The 16,714-nt window shown below is 49.8% G+C and overlaps 1 protein-coding gene across 5 annotated transcripts in view; it reads left to right on the plus strand.

Annotated features, from left to right (window-relative positions):
* Positions 1 to 5,882, plus strand: part of PARP6 (poly(ADP-ribose) polymerase family member 6) — a 52,325-nt gene extending 46,443 nt beyond the window's left edge. For 4 of the 5 annotated variants that reach the window (XM_083413078.1, XM_083413079.1, XM_083413080.1 and 1 more), the window contains exons 19-23: positions 1,970 to 2,039; positions 3,042 to 3,121; positions 3,666 to 3,729; positions 5,062 to 5,146; positions 5,337 to 5,882. In XM_083413078.1, coding sequence (XP_083269204.1) covers positions 1,970 to 2,039; positions 3,042 to 3,121; positions 3,666 to 3,729; positions 5,062 to 5,146; positions 5,337 to 5,439 — 402 coding nt within the window. In that variant the 3' untranslated portion in view covers positions 5,440 to 5,882. The remainder of the gene's footprint in view (positions 1 to 1,969; positions 2,040 to 3,041; positions 3,122 to 3,665; positions 3,730 to 5,061; positions 5,147 to 5,336) is intronic. The other variant, XR_014504814.1, reaches the window with a different exon arrangement.
* The last annotated feature ends 10,832 nt before the right edge of the window (positions 5,883 to 16,714 follow it).

Consider the following 16,714-nt stretch of genomic DNA (forward strand, 5'->3'; position numbering starts at 1 on the left):
CCATCCAACACTGGCCAGCAACTCTGCATCTCTACTGGGGGCTCTTCCAAGAACCAGCCCACGCCCCACAAATTCTGCCTTTTTTTGTCAGTATTTGTATACTGCTTTTCAGCTGCAAAGCAATTTGCAATAACAGAGCCTGGCCTTTAACAGTTTTTTTTCTATCCTGCCTTTCCTCCAGTCAGCTCAAGGTGGCATAAATGATCCCTCTGGCCACCCCTACCCTACAGGTCCTCACAACAGCCCTGTGAGGCTGAGAGAGAACGATTGGCTCAAAAGTCACCCAGCGACCTTTTTGGCTATGTGGAGATTTGAACCCGGCTCTCTTCAGTCCTAGTCCAACACTCTAATATCAGACATGTTTAAGTGGGTGATGTTGTTGCCATAATAATATAGATCTGGAAATACCAGGTGCTGTCTGTAGGATTAAACAGTGGTATCACACGGCTCCTCTCTCCTGGGAGGTGGTGCCATCAGATTGGGGTGGGGGGAGGCAGGGCCGTAACTTGGTGGTAGAGCATCTATTTTGCATGCAAAAGGATGCAGGGTCAATCCCTGGCCTTCCCAGGTAGGGCTGGGAATGTCAGCCATTGGAAGCCCTGGAGAGCCACTGCTGGTCAGTGCAGATAGTATTGAGGTAGATGCACTGGAAACTGGTCCAGGAGGGCAAATGGGGCACTGCCCCACCAATTGTCCCAGTTAGCCCCTACCTGCCAGCTGCCCTATTACCAGTCTAGGAGGTGGCACTGCTGGGTGGTTTGTCTCAGTGTGGCCCTTGTCAAACTCAGCCGGGAGGAGAAGACGACTTGGTTCTGCCTGTTCTAGCTCCCCCTGCTGTTGCCCTCCTGCTTTACACCTGCCGCGGGTCATTGCTGGCTAGATAGACCAATGGTCTGACTTGGTCTTAAGCAGCTCCCAGCGCTCCTATGTGCTGGCAGGGGGCTATCAGGTGCTCCTGCTCCTGCCTCCTGCTCCCCTCAGCAGATGGCCTTCTCAGCTGGAGTCAGGGGCTGTACCCCTGTCCCCCTGTCCTGGTCCTCTCTGTTTTGAAAGCAAAATATACCCTTTTCTGCTTAAGGAAACACCAGCCTTCTGTGGTTAGGCTTGTATCCACATCCGTGATTAGTAGGTGGCTCTGAATGGAGCTAGGGACGCAGGTGGCACTGTGGGTTAAACCACAAAGCCTAGGACTTGCCGATCAGAAGGTCGGCGGTTCGAATCCCCGCAATGGGGTGAGCTCCCGTTGCTCGGTCCCTGCTCCTGCCAACCTAGCAGTTTGAAAGCACATCAAAGTGCAAGTAGATAAATAGGTACCGCTCCGGCGGAAAGGTAAACGGCGTTTCCGTGCGCTGCTCTGGTTCGCCAGAAGCAGCTTAGTCATGCTGGCCACATGACCTGGAAGCTATACACCGGCTCCCTTAGCCAATAAAGTGAGATGAGCGCCGCAACCCCAGAGTCGGCCACGACTGGACCTAATGGTCAGGGGTCCTTTTACTTTTACTGAATGCAGCTGCCTGGCAAAGTTGAGCCCACCCCACCCTCCGCTTCGATGAACAATGTGTGTCACTTATTTCCAAATGTGTGAAGCCAATCCTGTTGCACAGGGTGATGGTCCGTGGCACCCCTGCTGTCTGCCCCCAAATCCTGCCCTGGTGGCACAGTTGAATACCTCTGCCATCTGAGGTGGGCTGAATACCAGTGGATGGTAATATCCAGTGGGACACTTGCTGCTGCTCTCAGGTCCTGTTGGGGCATGTGCTTGGCCACTATGAGAACAGGATGCTGGGCCAGGTGGGCCTTTGGCCGGATCCAGCAGATCCTTTGTACATCCTTACGGGAAAGCCAAATGTTCAGGAAGGACAGACAGACCCCAGGGTTTGCTGATGCTCGCACCGTGCTGCGCCCCCTTCCCTGGCCTGCACTTTCCCCCCCAAATTATTTTTGGCTCACATTGGTGTTTTCCTGCAAGCTGCATGGAGCAGCCTATGGCAAAGGCATCTATTTGAGCCCCATCTCCAGTATTTCCTTTGGATATTCAGGTAAGCGGCTCTCTTTGTCCCCTTCCATCTGTCAGTGCACCCCTTCGTCCTGCAGACATGCTTGCCGCGCATCCAAGAGCCGCTCCCCCACCCCCGCTGTGTGTGTTTCTCCATCCACATGCTGGGCTCCTGGGGAGATTAAAATTCTCAGGGTGATGGTCGTGGTGGTGGTGATTGGCTGCCTATGTGTGTTGCCTGGCTGTGGACTCATGTAGCCTTGCAGGCATTGTCTTGAGATTCAGCTAGGTCCAACCGCTGCCTGGAGCTGGGATTGTTATAGAGTAGACCTTGATGGTGATCTCCCTAGTTTCTCCTCTGGGCACCCAAACTCAGTGGAAGGCACAAGCCCTTGATGTGCCTTCATCACAGCACTGATGGGCTGCAAGCAGGCCTGATGTTCTCTCTGTCCCCAGGAATGATTTCCTTCCATTGCTTGGGAGAGGTGCGGGCCATAGGAATAGATGACTTCTCTGGTGCTTATCGTGTCAGACAAGTTTGGTGTTTTTGTATTGTGTGCATGAGAAGGAAAGTGATAAGACTTAAGTAGCACACCTTCATTTCTTCCATCTCAGGTAGAAGGCAGGGCAACCTTTATCTGTGTTCTCCCTTACCTAGTGGATGATGTGAGCTTCTGTTGAAGAGACATGCTGATGAGCTTGCTACTTGAGCTGAGACTGTAGCCCGGTGGTAGATCCTTATCCCGTAGCTCCTGGGTTCAGTTCCCAGACTCTCCAGTTAAAGGACGTTGGGAAGTTGTGCAGATGAAGACTCCTGGAGAGCTTCTCCCAATCAGCATAGACCGCACTGGATAAGGGCTGAATGTCTGTCTTCTCATTGCTACATCTTTGGAGATCATGGGCCATTGTTTGTGTCTCTGGGCTCGTTTGCACCGTCCTCCCTGCACAGACTGCTCCAGCAACTGGCAGAATTCCTCGCTCATGCAAGCAGCCGGTCCTGGCACCCTGTGGGTTGCTGTTCTTACTCTCTTTATTGTCAATGCAGGGATGGGGAAAGGCCAGCACAGGATGCCCTCCAAGGATGAGCTGGTGCAGAGGTATAACCGAATGAACACCATCCCCCAGGTAACCACCTGCGTATTCTGCACAAAACTCTAAGCTTTCTTTATTTCAGCAATACGCTTTGGAGCAGGGGGAAGACTAACCATCTGAACGAATATTGCGAACCACTGGTGGTCCAGAGGCAGGAGTTTGGGAACCCCTGCTCTAGTCCATGGAGCCCTCCAGGCCTCTTTGTTCAGACAGTGGGACTCTTCCTAGGCTGCAAGTCTTTTCATAAGCCCTGCCCCCTCCTTGAGTGCTTTTGCCTGACTGAAATACGTCATTGAACTCTGGTGACAACTCTTGCTTGCCTGGGAGAGTGAAGAGAGAAATGGCCTGTGTGTTTGTGTGTGTAGAAACCTCTGACTTTTTCATGACTGGAATGTCATCCGTTGTAAGGTGGAAGTCATATCCATTTGCTCTGCCCACTTTGGCAACTGTCTCGATTCACGATGGGGGTGTGTGGCTCCTGGAAGGCTGCTCATGGGAGAATGTGGTGACCCTAGGCTTTCAAAAGCTTCTCCACCTCTGGTCTGTATAACTCTAGATCTCTCTGGTTTGCTTGCAGACTCGATCCATCCAGTCCAGGTTCTTGCAGAGTCGCAATCTGAATTGCATCGCACTTTGTGAAGGTGAGCGATGGGGCGAGAGAGGCACGTCAGCCAATGTCTCCCCCTCTCTTGCAGCTCCTTTCTCTCCACATCTGTCCTGACTGAGCCCAAATGCAGGCTACCATGCCCATACAAATGCCAATTTAAGGAATGTGTGCCAGGGAAACCTGAAGCTCATCTTGCCTGGTCACACCAAAGGTCCAGAAGACTGTCTCCAACAGCAGCCAGTTCCATGCCCTTAGAACAGCATTTCCCAATCTGGTTCTCTGCAGTTGTTCTGGACTTCAACTCCCATCAGCCCCATGCGAGCTTGCCCAATAGTGAGGGGTGGTGGGAGCTGGAGTCTAGCAACATCCGGACAGCACAAGGTTCTTCGTTCCTGCTCTACAAATGAGGAACATTCTTCTTCTGCAAATAGCATCAGAAGTGGTATAGCAAACAGGAACAAAGGATGCCAATGTATGGGATAAGAATCAGACTCACTGGTGTCTGTTTTTTTGCCTCCTGGGAATGACAATATTCTGTTAGTATGACATGCTAGAGTTGTTCAGGGTCTAGCCTGTCTCTAATGCACATCTATGTGCACGTACATCAGATGAGGGGAACCTTTGCCTTCAAAATGTTGCTGTAAAACAACTTCCATCAGCCCCAGCAAGAATGACCCATGGTGAGGGATGATGGGAGTTGGAGTTGTGGGGGGCGGAGAAGGCTCTTCACACCAGATGTACATGAACCTTAAGGCCCCATGGAAGGGAGGAATATATATTAAAAGCAGGACAAAATAGAAATAATTGACTCCAACATTTTTGATTCAGAAGCATCCTTCTCTGAGCTTGGAGACTACATATTTATAATTTTCAGGGCTAATTACTGTTGATATCGCCATCCTCCATTGGTTTTGTTTTTTCTAATCCAGGGATGAAGAACCCTGTGGCCCTCCAAATGTTGTTGGATTCATGGGCAAGAGTCAGGGATGATGGGATTGGGAGTCCAGCAATATCTGGAGAGCCATGGGTACCCCATCTCAGGTTTGTCTTGAAGGCACCTAATCTGGTACCCGTTACCAGTGAATTCCATCAGTGAAATTATGCGTTTTCCTTTGGTTTACCCTGAAACCTTTGACAATCTGTTTCATTGGATGGTCCTCCATTCTACTATGTCACAAACAAGAAGATTGAGGCTACTCACTGCCCTTCCCTCCCCTGTCCATAACTGCATAAGTGGGTCAGTGGGAGGCCATATCCAGGGTTTCTGGCACCAAAGTACCTGATCATCCTGGTTAGTGGGTGATATTGGCAGGCCTTGTGTGTTGTGTTCTGATTATGAGAAGACTGATGCCTTTCTCATTTGCAGTGATCACATCAAAGGATCTCCAGAAGCACGGCAACATCTGGGTGTGTCCAGTGTCAGACCACGTCTGCACCCGCTTTTTCTTCGTGTGAGTGATCACATTTCCTGGGTAGGGAAAGGGAAGCTGTTCTATTTTGCAGAATAGGGAGGTGGCAATGCCAAGGCTGTAGCCTTGGGCAGTGCCACCTTACCTGCTGGGATTGGCAATAGCCCTACACCATCTTGAAAGGTATGGTGGAAGAAGGCAATTTCTGAATCACTTTCTGTCTCCCTCACAGGTATGAAGACGGCCAAGTTGGAGACGCCAACATCAATACTCAGGACCCCAAAATCCAAAAGGAGATAATGCGTGTGATTGGCACTCAGGTCTATACAAATTGAGGGGGTGGAGGACCCTGTTCCTTCAGCTTGTGCCAATGTTGCCCCTGCCCCTCCATGGGTAGAAGGGAGCCAGAGGTCAGAGGCTGCCAACGAAGCGATGATAACCCTGGCTGGATGGAGACCTGGATCCACAGGAGGGGGCAAAGGGGCAACCAGCGTCATTTCTGGGCAGCAGAGGCCCCGGGAGCGCCTCTGGAAGGGTGGAAGCCTGCACCTAGGATATACAGAGAGACTCTCCAATGGGGGAACTTGGACCAAATCCCAAGGACAGTTGGGGTGGCTGACTTTGCGCTCCCACGTTTACAGTGACAACATTTTTAACAAAGAAAACAAGCAAAAAAAACAAACAAACAAGAAGAGACAGAGAGAATGGGAGAGAGTGAGAGAGCGCAAATGGTTTTAGCTTGTTAAAATTCTCTTTAAAAAAAGAAGCTCTGATTGCACCTGCACAGACTCTGTGTGTGTATATATGTGTGTTTGCAGGCACTTGTGTGTGTGCCCAGCAGATGTGCCATTTCCTTTATTTCCTTTTGCCCATGAGGTCAGACCTGTGACCTCGATGTGACCTGTTGTGTGGTCATCCTGATGGGTTTGCCCCAAACTTATACACAGGTTAGACGGTGCCCCATCTTTAAACTGAATATTCATTCTACTTCCTTCACAGGGAGGTTGTAAGTCGACATGAAGCATTCATCCTGATTTGCTTGCGCCCTGATTCTGCAACTTCCCACTACAGTGGTACCTCGGGTTACATACGCTTCAGGTTACATAGGCTTCAGGTTACAGACTCCGCTAACCCAGAAATAGTGCTTCAGGTTAAGAACTTTGCTTCAGGATGAGAACAGAAATTGTGCTCCGGCGGCGCGGCAGCAGCAGGAGGCCCCATTAGCTAAAGTGGTGCTTCAGGTTAAGTACGGACCTCCGGAACGAATTAAGTACTTAACCTGAGGTACCACTGTAATCAGTTGTTTATCTCACACTTTTTAATGCATTTCCCTGTCGCTCTCCTAACTGCAAGAAGTCAGGGGTTTCCTTTTCTTTTTTTTAAAAAAAGATTTTCTTGTGCCAGAGTATTTTAATCTACTTAAATTATATGGGCCTATTTTCCTGGTATGCGATATGGAATCCCTCCCACAAAATACTCTCTGTCTGGAAGTGGCCAAGGGCACCAGCCCAAGTACAATATGTATTTGTGTTGTCCCTGTCCACTTGTGCTTGTGTTGGCAGCCATTGGAAGTGGTTGGACAGTAGGCAGGGAGACCAACAGCAGGTGGCGCCAGAGCCAATGACAGACTGAGTCAATGAATCCTTCTTTCTGTTCCTTCTGTTAGGGCAACTGTGAGGCAAAGGAGCAGGAGGCTGACAGGCAGTGCCACCCCCTGACTGACTGCAAGTAAGAAGTCAGGCAGGTGAGGGCAGATTGAGGATGTGCCCCATTCGCCTAGATGGATTAACCTCCACTGGCAGTAGATCTGAAAACTGTGGCTTTGGGTCTATGCATTGGACAGTGGCCTCTTCCAAACAACCTGTTCATTAGGCATTCATTCTGATTTGTCCACAGCAAGGTTGTAAGATCAAGCACATGTTTTGCCACACTTTCAAGTGCATTTTCTGGTCCCTATTGCAAAAAAATCTTATTATTATTATTATTAGGAAGGGGGTTTATTGCTCCAGAGCACCACATCATTTCAGTTGTGCAACCTGAGTTTGCCAGCATGTGGCTGGATCCCGTCTGAGAACAGCGACCGCCTTGAAGTGCCCAGTGTTTTAGATCTCCGTCGCTCTCCCAAGCTGAATTGTGTTTGAATGAAAAAGAGACAACCTCTTTGTATACGGGATGCCGTAGATGTGAAGAAGGGAACTTGTCTCACTGAAAAGCAGCTCAGTGGTAGACCACATGCCTTGCCTGCAGAAGGTCCCGGTGGCAGGTGGTGAGAAACAAGGGCAGATGCTGGCCGATGAGTTGGCTGCTCTCTCTGTTCTCTCAGGAGATCATATTGGAGGCCCAGCAGGTCCCACCGGCAGCCTGCTGAGGATGCTGGGTGTTTATTACCCAGGGCCTGCAGAGTAGATCATACTGGGTTAGATGTGAAAGTGCCTTGCTGGGTGCTGTGGAGCTGCAATCCTTGTTTCTCAGCAGATTAGCTCCTGGGTGTGGGAAGGCGAATGTGGTGCAAAAGCACTGGCAGGAGCGCCAGATCTCCCTGTCCCTTCCCTCTTCCCATTCCAGTAAACAGCGGTGACCCTCCTGCAGGGAAGTGAGCATAGTGGCTCCACCTCAGCCAGCGAGCTGCTTCTGGATAGATGGAGAAATATTTGATGGGCCCAGTGTCAGGCAGCTTTCCTGGGGTGCTTTTAGACACCTGCATGATATCCATGGCTGTCAGGGAACTGCCATCGGAGCTGGAGGCGGAGAGAAGGCTCCAGAGGGATGCCGGAGAGGGTCCCAGTAGGGAGAGAGGCAGCCCATCCGCTGGGGAAGGAAATCAGCGTAACACCAGTGGAGAAGGGGGGCAGATGGGGGAATCGGAGAGGTGGCTCCAGGACTCCTCGCCGGAGACCAGCGGAGAGAGTACGGGTACTCCACTGCCCACACCCTCCCTGCGCAGAAGACTTCCGCGCAGGGAGAGTAGGAGGAGACTGGGCGTCAAACAGCTTTTATGCTGGAATAGGTTCAAGAAACGCCCACAGACGGATTCTGCCAGTGACTGAGGCAGCCACGGAACTTGAGGCTGTCCAGACAGAAAGGGTTCAACCAGGTAACCTAGTCAGGAGTGGCGGCAACTTACGCACGAGCAACCCCTAGAACCATTACAATGGCATATGTTGAAAGGGCAAGTGAATCCCATCACAGTGAGGGTGGAGCGACTCCCCTAGTAAGAAAGGTTACAGCATTTGGAACAGGCAAGTAATCTGTGATGTGATGGAAGCATACGAAATCATGCACGTATGTGGGTAAAGTGGGCAGAGAAAGGTTGTTATTCTGTAACACTAGAACTCACGGGCATCCAATGAATGTTGGACGATTTGGGGCAGACAAAAAAACCAAACAAACTTCTTCACACAGTGCATAGTTAAACCATGGACCTCCCACAAGATGCAATGACGGCCACCAATTTGGATGGAGGCAAAGACTATTAATTGGCTTTTTGTAAACCATTTTGAGGTGTGTGGGTTTGTTGGGTTTCTTTTTTACAATCAAGTGGTGTACAGTGGTACCTCGGGTTACAGATGCTTCAGGTTACATGCTCCACTAACCCAGAAGTAGTGCCTCGGGTTAAGAACTTTGCTTCAGGATGAGAACAGAAATTGCACGGTGGTGGTGCAGCGGCAGCAGGAGGCCCCATTAGCTAAAGTGGTGCCTCAGGTTAAGAACAGTTTCAGGTTCAGAACGGACCTCCGGTATGAATTAAGTTCTTAACCCGAGGTACCACTGTATACATTTAAATAAATGACTGTCAACCATGATGGCTTTGATCTGCACCCACTGAGGAATGCAGGTGGGGAAAGAGCTGCTACGTTCAGGTTTTGCTTTGAGGCTTCCCACAGGCATCTGGTGGGACAAGAGGATGCTGGACCAGACGAGCCCTTGATTTGATCCTGCAGGCTTTCTCTTCTGCCCCTTCAACAGTCATGGCTTCCCACCAGTGGTGTAGCGTGGGGGGTGCAGGGGGGGCCGGCCGCACCGGGCGCAGCATCTGGGGGGGGGGTGCGCTAGCAATCGCAGCTCTCTGCCCCTACCTGGCTCACTCACTCTCTCTCACTGCAGTGCTGGCTGTGAGAATCCGATCCGAGCCGCCGGGTCGCCGCCCACTGTGGAGGGGAGGGTGCCAGGCGTGCGGTGCGGTGTGGAGAGAGAGTGCGGGACTATCTGGGGGAGGGACAGTGCAGCGGGGGGGGGGGCGCAAATTACTTGCCTTGCCCCGGGTGCTGACAACCCACGCTACGCCACTGCTTCCCACAAAGAATCCCGGAACTACATTAGGTTAAGGGCTCCGAGAGTTGTTAGAGAATCCCCTTTCCTCTCCATGGAGCTATAATTCCCAGAGTAATTTTACAATCGACCTCCCCTTCCCAGGGAACTCTGTGAATTGGAGCTGTGGGCAGGTAACAGGGGTCTCCTTACAACTCCCAGTACCCTTGGCTCCCAAGATCCCGTGGGGGAAAGTGACAACCGCACTGCTTTCAATTTTTAGTGTGGATGCAGCCTGTGTGTCTCCTTCATCTCTCCTGCCCCCAACAAGGCTGTGTGTGTGTGTGTGTGTGTGTGTGTGTGAGAGAGAGAGAGACAGAGAGAGAGAGAGAGAGAGAGAGAGAGAGACTCACAGGTACACTGTGCCATCTGTTTACCTGCACACTCTCAGCGTGTGTGGGACAACAGCTCTCAAACCTCCAGGGGGTGGATAAGGAACCCAAATGCAATCTTATCTGCAAACCTTTAAGTTTGCACCATTCAAAAATGGCTGCCAGTCTCTATCTAGGATGGATTCGCTTGAAAGGCATGGCGAAGCATATGTGCTCAGGCGAAGGATGTATGATGGCGTGACTCAAGTTACAGGTCCACATGGACTGTAGCAGCTCAGCAGTAGATCACAAGATTTGCAGGCTCAATCCCTGGCATCTGAAACCCAGAAGCACCCCTGCCAGTCAATGCAGAGACAGTACCGACTTGCATGGACCAGTGGTCTGACGTCCGATGATCTACTGAAGCGAAGCAGAGACCCAAGACTGAGGCTGCCTTCAGACAACTATAGAATTGAGGAGTTGGAAGGGACTCTCAGGTTCATCTAGTCCACCCCTCTGCAATGCAGGAATCTCAACACGCAGTCCCCCATCCAATTTGAAACCGTACTGGACCCTAATTAGTTTTGCAAACATGCTTGTAGTTTTATTGCTGCACCACCAAGATTTTCCCCAGCATTTCCTTACCTGATAACTTCCATATTTCACATGATCTTTCACATGACATTCTAGCCAGAATTGAGCCGTTTATAATTCATTTCCAGGTTATTTCCTTCTCTCCACCCGCCCTCAAAGAAACAAAATCCGTTTGCAACCCTATTAACCAAGAAAATCGTGGGAGTTTCGCACTGTAATTTCATGTGATGAAATTTGGGGCGGTATTCTAGCATTCGGTATTTTCCTGCCGCACAAAATTTAGCATGGCATGGTGGCACGTCGAATAAAAAGGCCACCGTTTCATAATGCAACTGGCAATGCAGTGCAGGAGTACATTAGAAAGTGGAATAAAAGTGCTAGCAGCATAATCAGGAAGACTTAATCCCCATGTCTTACTTTTGTGGTTTGTGAAGGCTTCACAGCGCCAGTGGGTGAAAAGGGGATTACAAAATACCCTTGTTCCTCCAGTTGTCAGTAAGCACATCAAGATTCCTCTTGTGCAAAACTGTATTTGATTCATCAGTGTTGGGAGCTGCCATATCCTGAGTCAGACCAATGGTCCATCTGGTTCACCTACACTGACTGGCAGCATCTGGCTCGGGTTTCAGGCAGGCGATTCCCCCAGCCCTACCTGGAGATGCCGGGGATTGAACCTAGGACCTTTCATGTGCAAGACACATGCTCTGCCATTGAGCCATGGCCCTTCCCCCAAATGGCTCAATGACTAGGGGCTAGGCTGCATCATGACTAGGGGTTAGCCTGATCAAATGCAGTGGGGCCTTCTCTTCTGCATCTGCCAGCTGACAGACACATTGCTCTTGCTGAAACACCCTCTTCTACACAACTATTAAAGGAGCCCTGTCTGCTCCTTTATCTGGTCACATTAATAGTGCTCAGGCTAGCAGTTTACATGCCAAGCAGTACCACCCATGGATCCTTACACAGGGGCAAAGGGACCTGTTGTGTCATCACCAGGGCAATTAACGCTTCAGTCCTACAAGCTGCTGCCTCAATAATTGGATTCCAGGGACTGGCAATGAATCGTGGCAGCTTTAGAGATGCTGGAACTACAAACATGGCTATTTGGAGGGTTTGTGGCATCATTTTGCCCAGCGGAATAAAAGATCAGGGTGAGGATTCTAGAGCTCTGGTTATTAATGGCAGCTTTAATAGGGGGTTACAATTGGGAGTGGGGTGAAGAGCAAGGAGCTCCAGGTGCCTGAAGAAATATTTATTTCAGGCCTGAAACATTTTGGAACAACCCTTTGGGGACACATTTTTAATAGCAACCATAGGAGTTGGAGGAAACCCTCGCCAAAGACCTCCCTCCCTTGGGTTGCGTGGCAGAGCCCACGAAGAGGCAGCAACGATGGTGGTGGGTTCTGGCAAGACCTCACAATATCTTGCGGAGTGCACAAGATACTGGGAGATTTCAGCAATACCTTGTGAGGGTTCAGTGAGATCTCTCTGGAAACTGCTGCTGCCTCGCTTTTCTGTTGGTGACAGAGGCATCTGAGTGGGCAGGGTACCTGCAGGGATGCTGCCTCCTAGCTTACGCTGCTTGAGGCCACTACCTCAGCACATCTCATGGGTGCGCCAGCCCTGTGTTTTTCCAAAGTATTACTCTGCAATAAGGGACGCGGGTGGCGCTGTGGGTTAAAGCCTTAGCGCCTAGGGCTTGCCGATCGAAAGGTCGGCGGTTCGAATCCCTGCGGCGGGGTGCGCTCCTGCTGTTCGGTCCCAGCGCCTGCCAACCTAGCAGTTCAAAAGCACTCTCGGGTGCAAGTAGATAAATAGGGACCGCTTACTAGCGGGAAGGTAAACGGCGTTTCCGTGTGCGGCTCTGGCTCGCCAGAGCAGCGATGTCACGCTGGCCACGTGACCCGGAAGTGTCTTCGGACAGCGCTGGCCCCCGGCCTCTTTGAGTGAGATGGGCGCACAACCCTAGAGTCTGTCAAGACTGGCCCATATGGGCAGGGGTACCTTTACCTTTATTACTCTGAAATGTGTTCTCTGTGAGAACGTTCACTCCCATGCCTAAGTAAAGTTACCCAGTTTGGCTTCTGTAGACTTTTTAATAGCTAATACACCATCTGTAATAATAATAACAACAACTTATTATTTATACCCCGTCCATCTGGCTGGGTTTCCCCAGCCACCCTGGGCGGCTTCCAAGAAAGTATTAAAATACAGTGGTCTGTTAAACATTAAAAGCTTCCATAAACAGGGCTGCCTTCAGATGTCTTCTAAAAGTCTGGTAGTTCTTCTTCTCTTTGATATCTGGTAGGAGGGTGTTCCACAGGGCAGGTGCCACTACCGAGAAGGCCCTCTTCCTGGTTCCCTGTAGCTTTGCTTCTCACAGTGAGGGAACTGCCAGAAGGCCCTCGGAGCTGGACCTCAGTGTCCAGGCAGAACGTTGGGGGAGGAGACGCTCATTCAGGTATATCTAATATTGATCTCAGGGATGTAGAACCTTTGGCTTTTCAGGTGTTGCTGAGCTACAACTTCCAGCATCCCCAACCATTGGCCATGTTGCCTGGGGCTGATGGGAGTTGGACCCCAGCAACATATGGAGGGCAACAGGTTCCGGATCCCTGCATTATAGGATTACATAATTACTCTTCATTCCTGTTCTCCATCTGCTAAAGAAGCCTGTACCTTTCACCTAAGGATGGAAGCAGTTGGAAGGTCTTTGGTTCAATGGTACAGCAATTGCTTCACATGCAGAAGGCCCCAGGGTCAAACTCTGGCATCTCCAGGTAGGGATGGAAAAGACTTCTCCCTGAAGCCTTGGGTAGCTGCTGCCAGTCAGTGTAAACATTACTGAAGTAGATGCACCAATTTGCATTTAGGAATATAGGGAGCAGCCTTACACTATCTCCTAGTGATGCTTTCCCTGATTTTGTAGTCTTTATTTTAATTTGTTTTATTTGAGGTTCAGAGAACAACTCTCAATAAGAGACTCACACACGAACAATCCGGGCAAATTCCCACTGGACTGTGCTTTATTTCAGTCTAAGCAGAATATCATTTAACTACAGAGCTACAGAGATAACAATGTCCATTTTGTCTTTCTTTATTATACTACAAGAAATCATAAGAAAGATCCGTCAAAAGAATCGTAAATCCACTGGAATGCCAAAACTGCTCCCCCTGCAAACCCCCGGGAGGCAGCGTTCCTTTTTGGAATGGCTGAAACAGAAAGCCCATTTGGGGCGGGGGGGGGGCAAGATGCCTCCCCCCCCCAAGGAGTGGAACTCGGTGGGAAAAGACACATGCTCAGAGGCCAGCAAGTGTTGTCCTCCTGAGACCCTAGTTGGGCAGGTAGCCTTCCTACATAAAACCAAGACTGACCAGGAAGAGAATAATAGAGAAAAGGAATTCATTAGATCTTAGCTTTTTGGTGAGTCATCAGTAGGAGTCAGGAACAGCCTTTGTCCTTGGGCGCCCATCTGGGGGTGTACTGGGGCTTCAACCCTCTTTATGTCCTCCACTTATCCTTGGGCAATAATTACTTACCTCTTACTAGTCTTCCCACTTGCCTCGTCCCCCTGGCTTTTGCTAGACCCAGGTCACATTTTTGGAGTCTCTAGGACAATTTTGTCGCTGGCCTCCTGTCAAAGTTCAGGGGTGTTTTCAGGAGGACTCAGAGGGTCCAAGCCCCGTATATTTTGCTCTGGGTTCTAAATCCCCTGCCTCTTCAGCATTAATGCAGTGCCAACAACAGCCCACCCACTCACCATCTTGAGACCCAAATTTGCATTTGTACATATGAATCAACATACGCAAATTTGTGCCACAAGCCTGTGCCCTGAATCTTTTGAGTAACTAGTGACACCCCTGCTGAAGCCACCAATTTTAGGATGTAGTAAGAATGCAAGAGCACAACCCGATTCTTTTTTGGGTGGCTGCACCACTGTAAGAACTGTGAGATAGGCAGGACTGAAGGAGTCTGAGTGGGAATCTCTGCCAGCCCCAAAGACCCTCATTTTGGGGCAAAGTTAAGCAGACACAGTAAAATTGTGAGGAACATCTGGAGGGCACAAACCTCCTCACATTTCCTCCCAATGGAGCACAACAGATTTCTACCCATTTCCCATTTCCACCTCCCCATGCCTGGGTCCAGGGTTATCAGGTGAGACATGGCAACAAGGAATATGCATGGAAATATTGGGCTCAGCCTGGGGAAAAGACCTTTTCCTTCTTGGAGTAGATTCTGCAGTCCACTCAATTACTGTTAAATTGGAAATTCTCACATGAGCTAGTCTTCATGGAAAAGTTACGTCAAAATGGGTTTTCCATTGCTTAGATGTGACCCAGCTATGTAACCGTTCCACCCAAGTGAATGTGATGGCTTCCAAAGTCATTGTGAGAACATGAAGCCATTTCCTGGTGCTGTTGCAACTGGGGCGAACTCACCTTCTGTATAACCCTTCTATGATGCCTGAGGCATGAGGATAGGGAAGTATCCTTCCCCCCTTCCAGGCAGTGTGTCTGTGCATGTATATCGTTCAAACACCCATTGTACGTCCCACGCTAGAATCAGTTTTATCTGAGGTGCAGTGGACATAAGCAGATCCCTGCTGGATCAGATCAGGTCACCTAGTCCAGGATTCTGTTCCAACAGCCTAGTAGAAACCCACAAGCAGGACCTGAGTGTGAAAGATGCTATTTAGCCTCCATGGCTCTTGTTGCCTAGGCAGAACCAGGAGGGGACAGTGGGAAGATGAAAATGCCACATCTCAACAACTTCCCAGTAACTTTTAAGAGCAGCGGGATAGAAAGGCATTTGTTACTTGCCATCTTTCTCATTCTAATATGGGTGACAGTTCAGCCAGGTGAGTCTTCTCTCCAACCTGTTTGCAGAGCTGACTTGGGAGTCCGGCATGTTCATGTCATGACAGATAGATATATAGAATGGGCCAGAACTCACCCCTGTGCCCCTCAAATGTCCAAAAGCCAGACACAACCCACCTCTGGATCAGGAGCTGGCTGATCAGTACCTAATTTGGGGAAAGGGTTTCTCTGGAGTGCTGGGAGCTCTCATCCAGAAGTTCAAATCCTATATTCCCAGAAATGTAGGAGACTTTTTAGTGAGTAAATGGAGAAGGGAAGGCACACTTGCTCCTATGTCTGTCTGTCTGTTTCTCTTGCAAACGGGACACAATCTGCATATGGCAAACAGTTCCGGCAGACTCAGTGTTTGAGTTCCAGAACCCCGTTGCCTTTTGAAACAATGAATGGGGTCTTATTTCAGCAAAGCGTCAGCTCAAATTACGCACAGTTGCCCCCATACCAGGGACACCCCACATAAATAATAACGTCCAGAACAAATCTTTAATGGGTACACATTTTCTCCCATTTAAATAACTTAAATCCCCACTCATCACATCCAATAACTAGGCAGTGGGTACAAAGGAGATCTCAGGCTCATATATATACCCTTGGGAGGTTTGCATTGGCCTGAGCCTGCAAAGTCGTCTTCTTTGAGCCTCGCCGCCGTGAGAATTTCTGCTTGCAGGAAACGATGAATGGGATATGTATCTAGTGAGTTTTGGAGAATGGCAAGGGAGGAGGGTGGGACAGACCAGCTTTGGCATCAGAGGTAGCTTTGCAATAAGAAACACTCCTACAGTTTCCACCCCATGCATCCCTTCAAAGGTAGCAATAAGACTATGGTAGCAAAAAAGTAGCCCTTAGAGACGGCAGTCACTGCTGTAGGCTGTTTGTGCTCTATGGGAGCTGGGGGAGAGAGGGTTAGAGCTATGAGAGCTGGAGTCAATGGAATAGCGGGTCTTGGGGAAAGACCCTGTAGACATGGTTAGTTTAAGATGGGGAGGGGCCAAAGTATGCCCTCCATCCTTGTCTCTTGCACATCTAAGTCACACTTTTCTCTATCCTGCTCCCTGCATGGAACCCAGTGTCCATGACTGTTAATCTGTGGATTCTTTTTAAAAACAACAACAAAATAAAATGGTGGTGTTTGGATAAGGCTGAGCGCCCATCTTGGTGGGCATTTGGCTATGATGAGAAGTACTAGCTGAAGCCTGTGGATTAAAATGGCGGCTGCAGCAGGAGCCAGAGCAGGTCGAGGAGAGGGGAGTGAGAACCGCTGAAAACCGCACCTGGAGAACCACACCTAGAGCCAAGTCAGGGATGATGGAGGCTCCAGGCTGCAGTTGAAAGAGACAGTCTTCCTTACTTTACGTTGGCACAAGAGTGCCCAAGCAGAAGCTCAAAAGGATATGATTTGTAAGGGGCCTTCAAGACTGCAGCACAGCAAGATCCTGCACCCACGACATTCCTTTGTCTGTCTAAAGAAGACTGTAGTCTTATACATGCATGTTGGACTACGCCAACTGGTTCAGGACCTGAA

This window comes from Podarcis tiliguerta (assembly GCF_965153285.1).
Source record: "Podarcis tiliguerta genome assembly, chromosome: 14".
Lineage (NCBI taxonomy): Eukaryota > Metazoa > Chordata > Lepidosauria > Squamata > Lacertidae > Podarcis > Podarcis tiliguerta.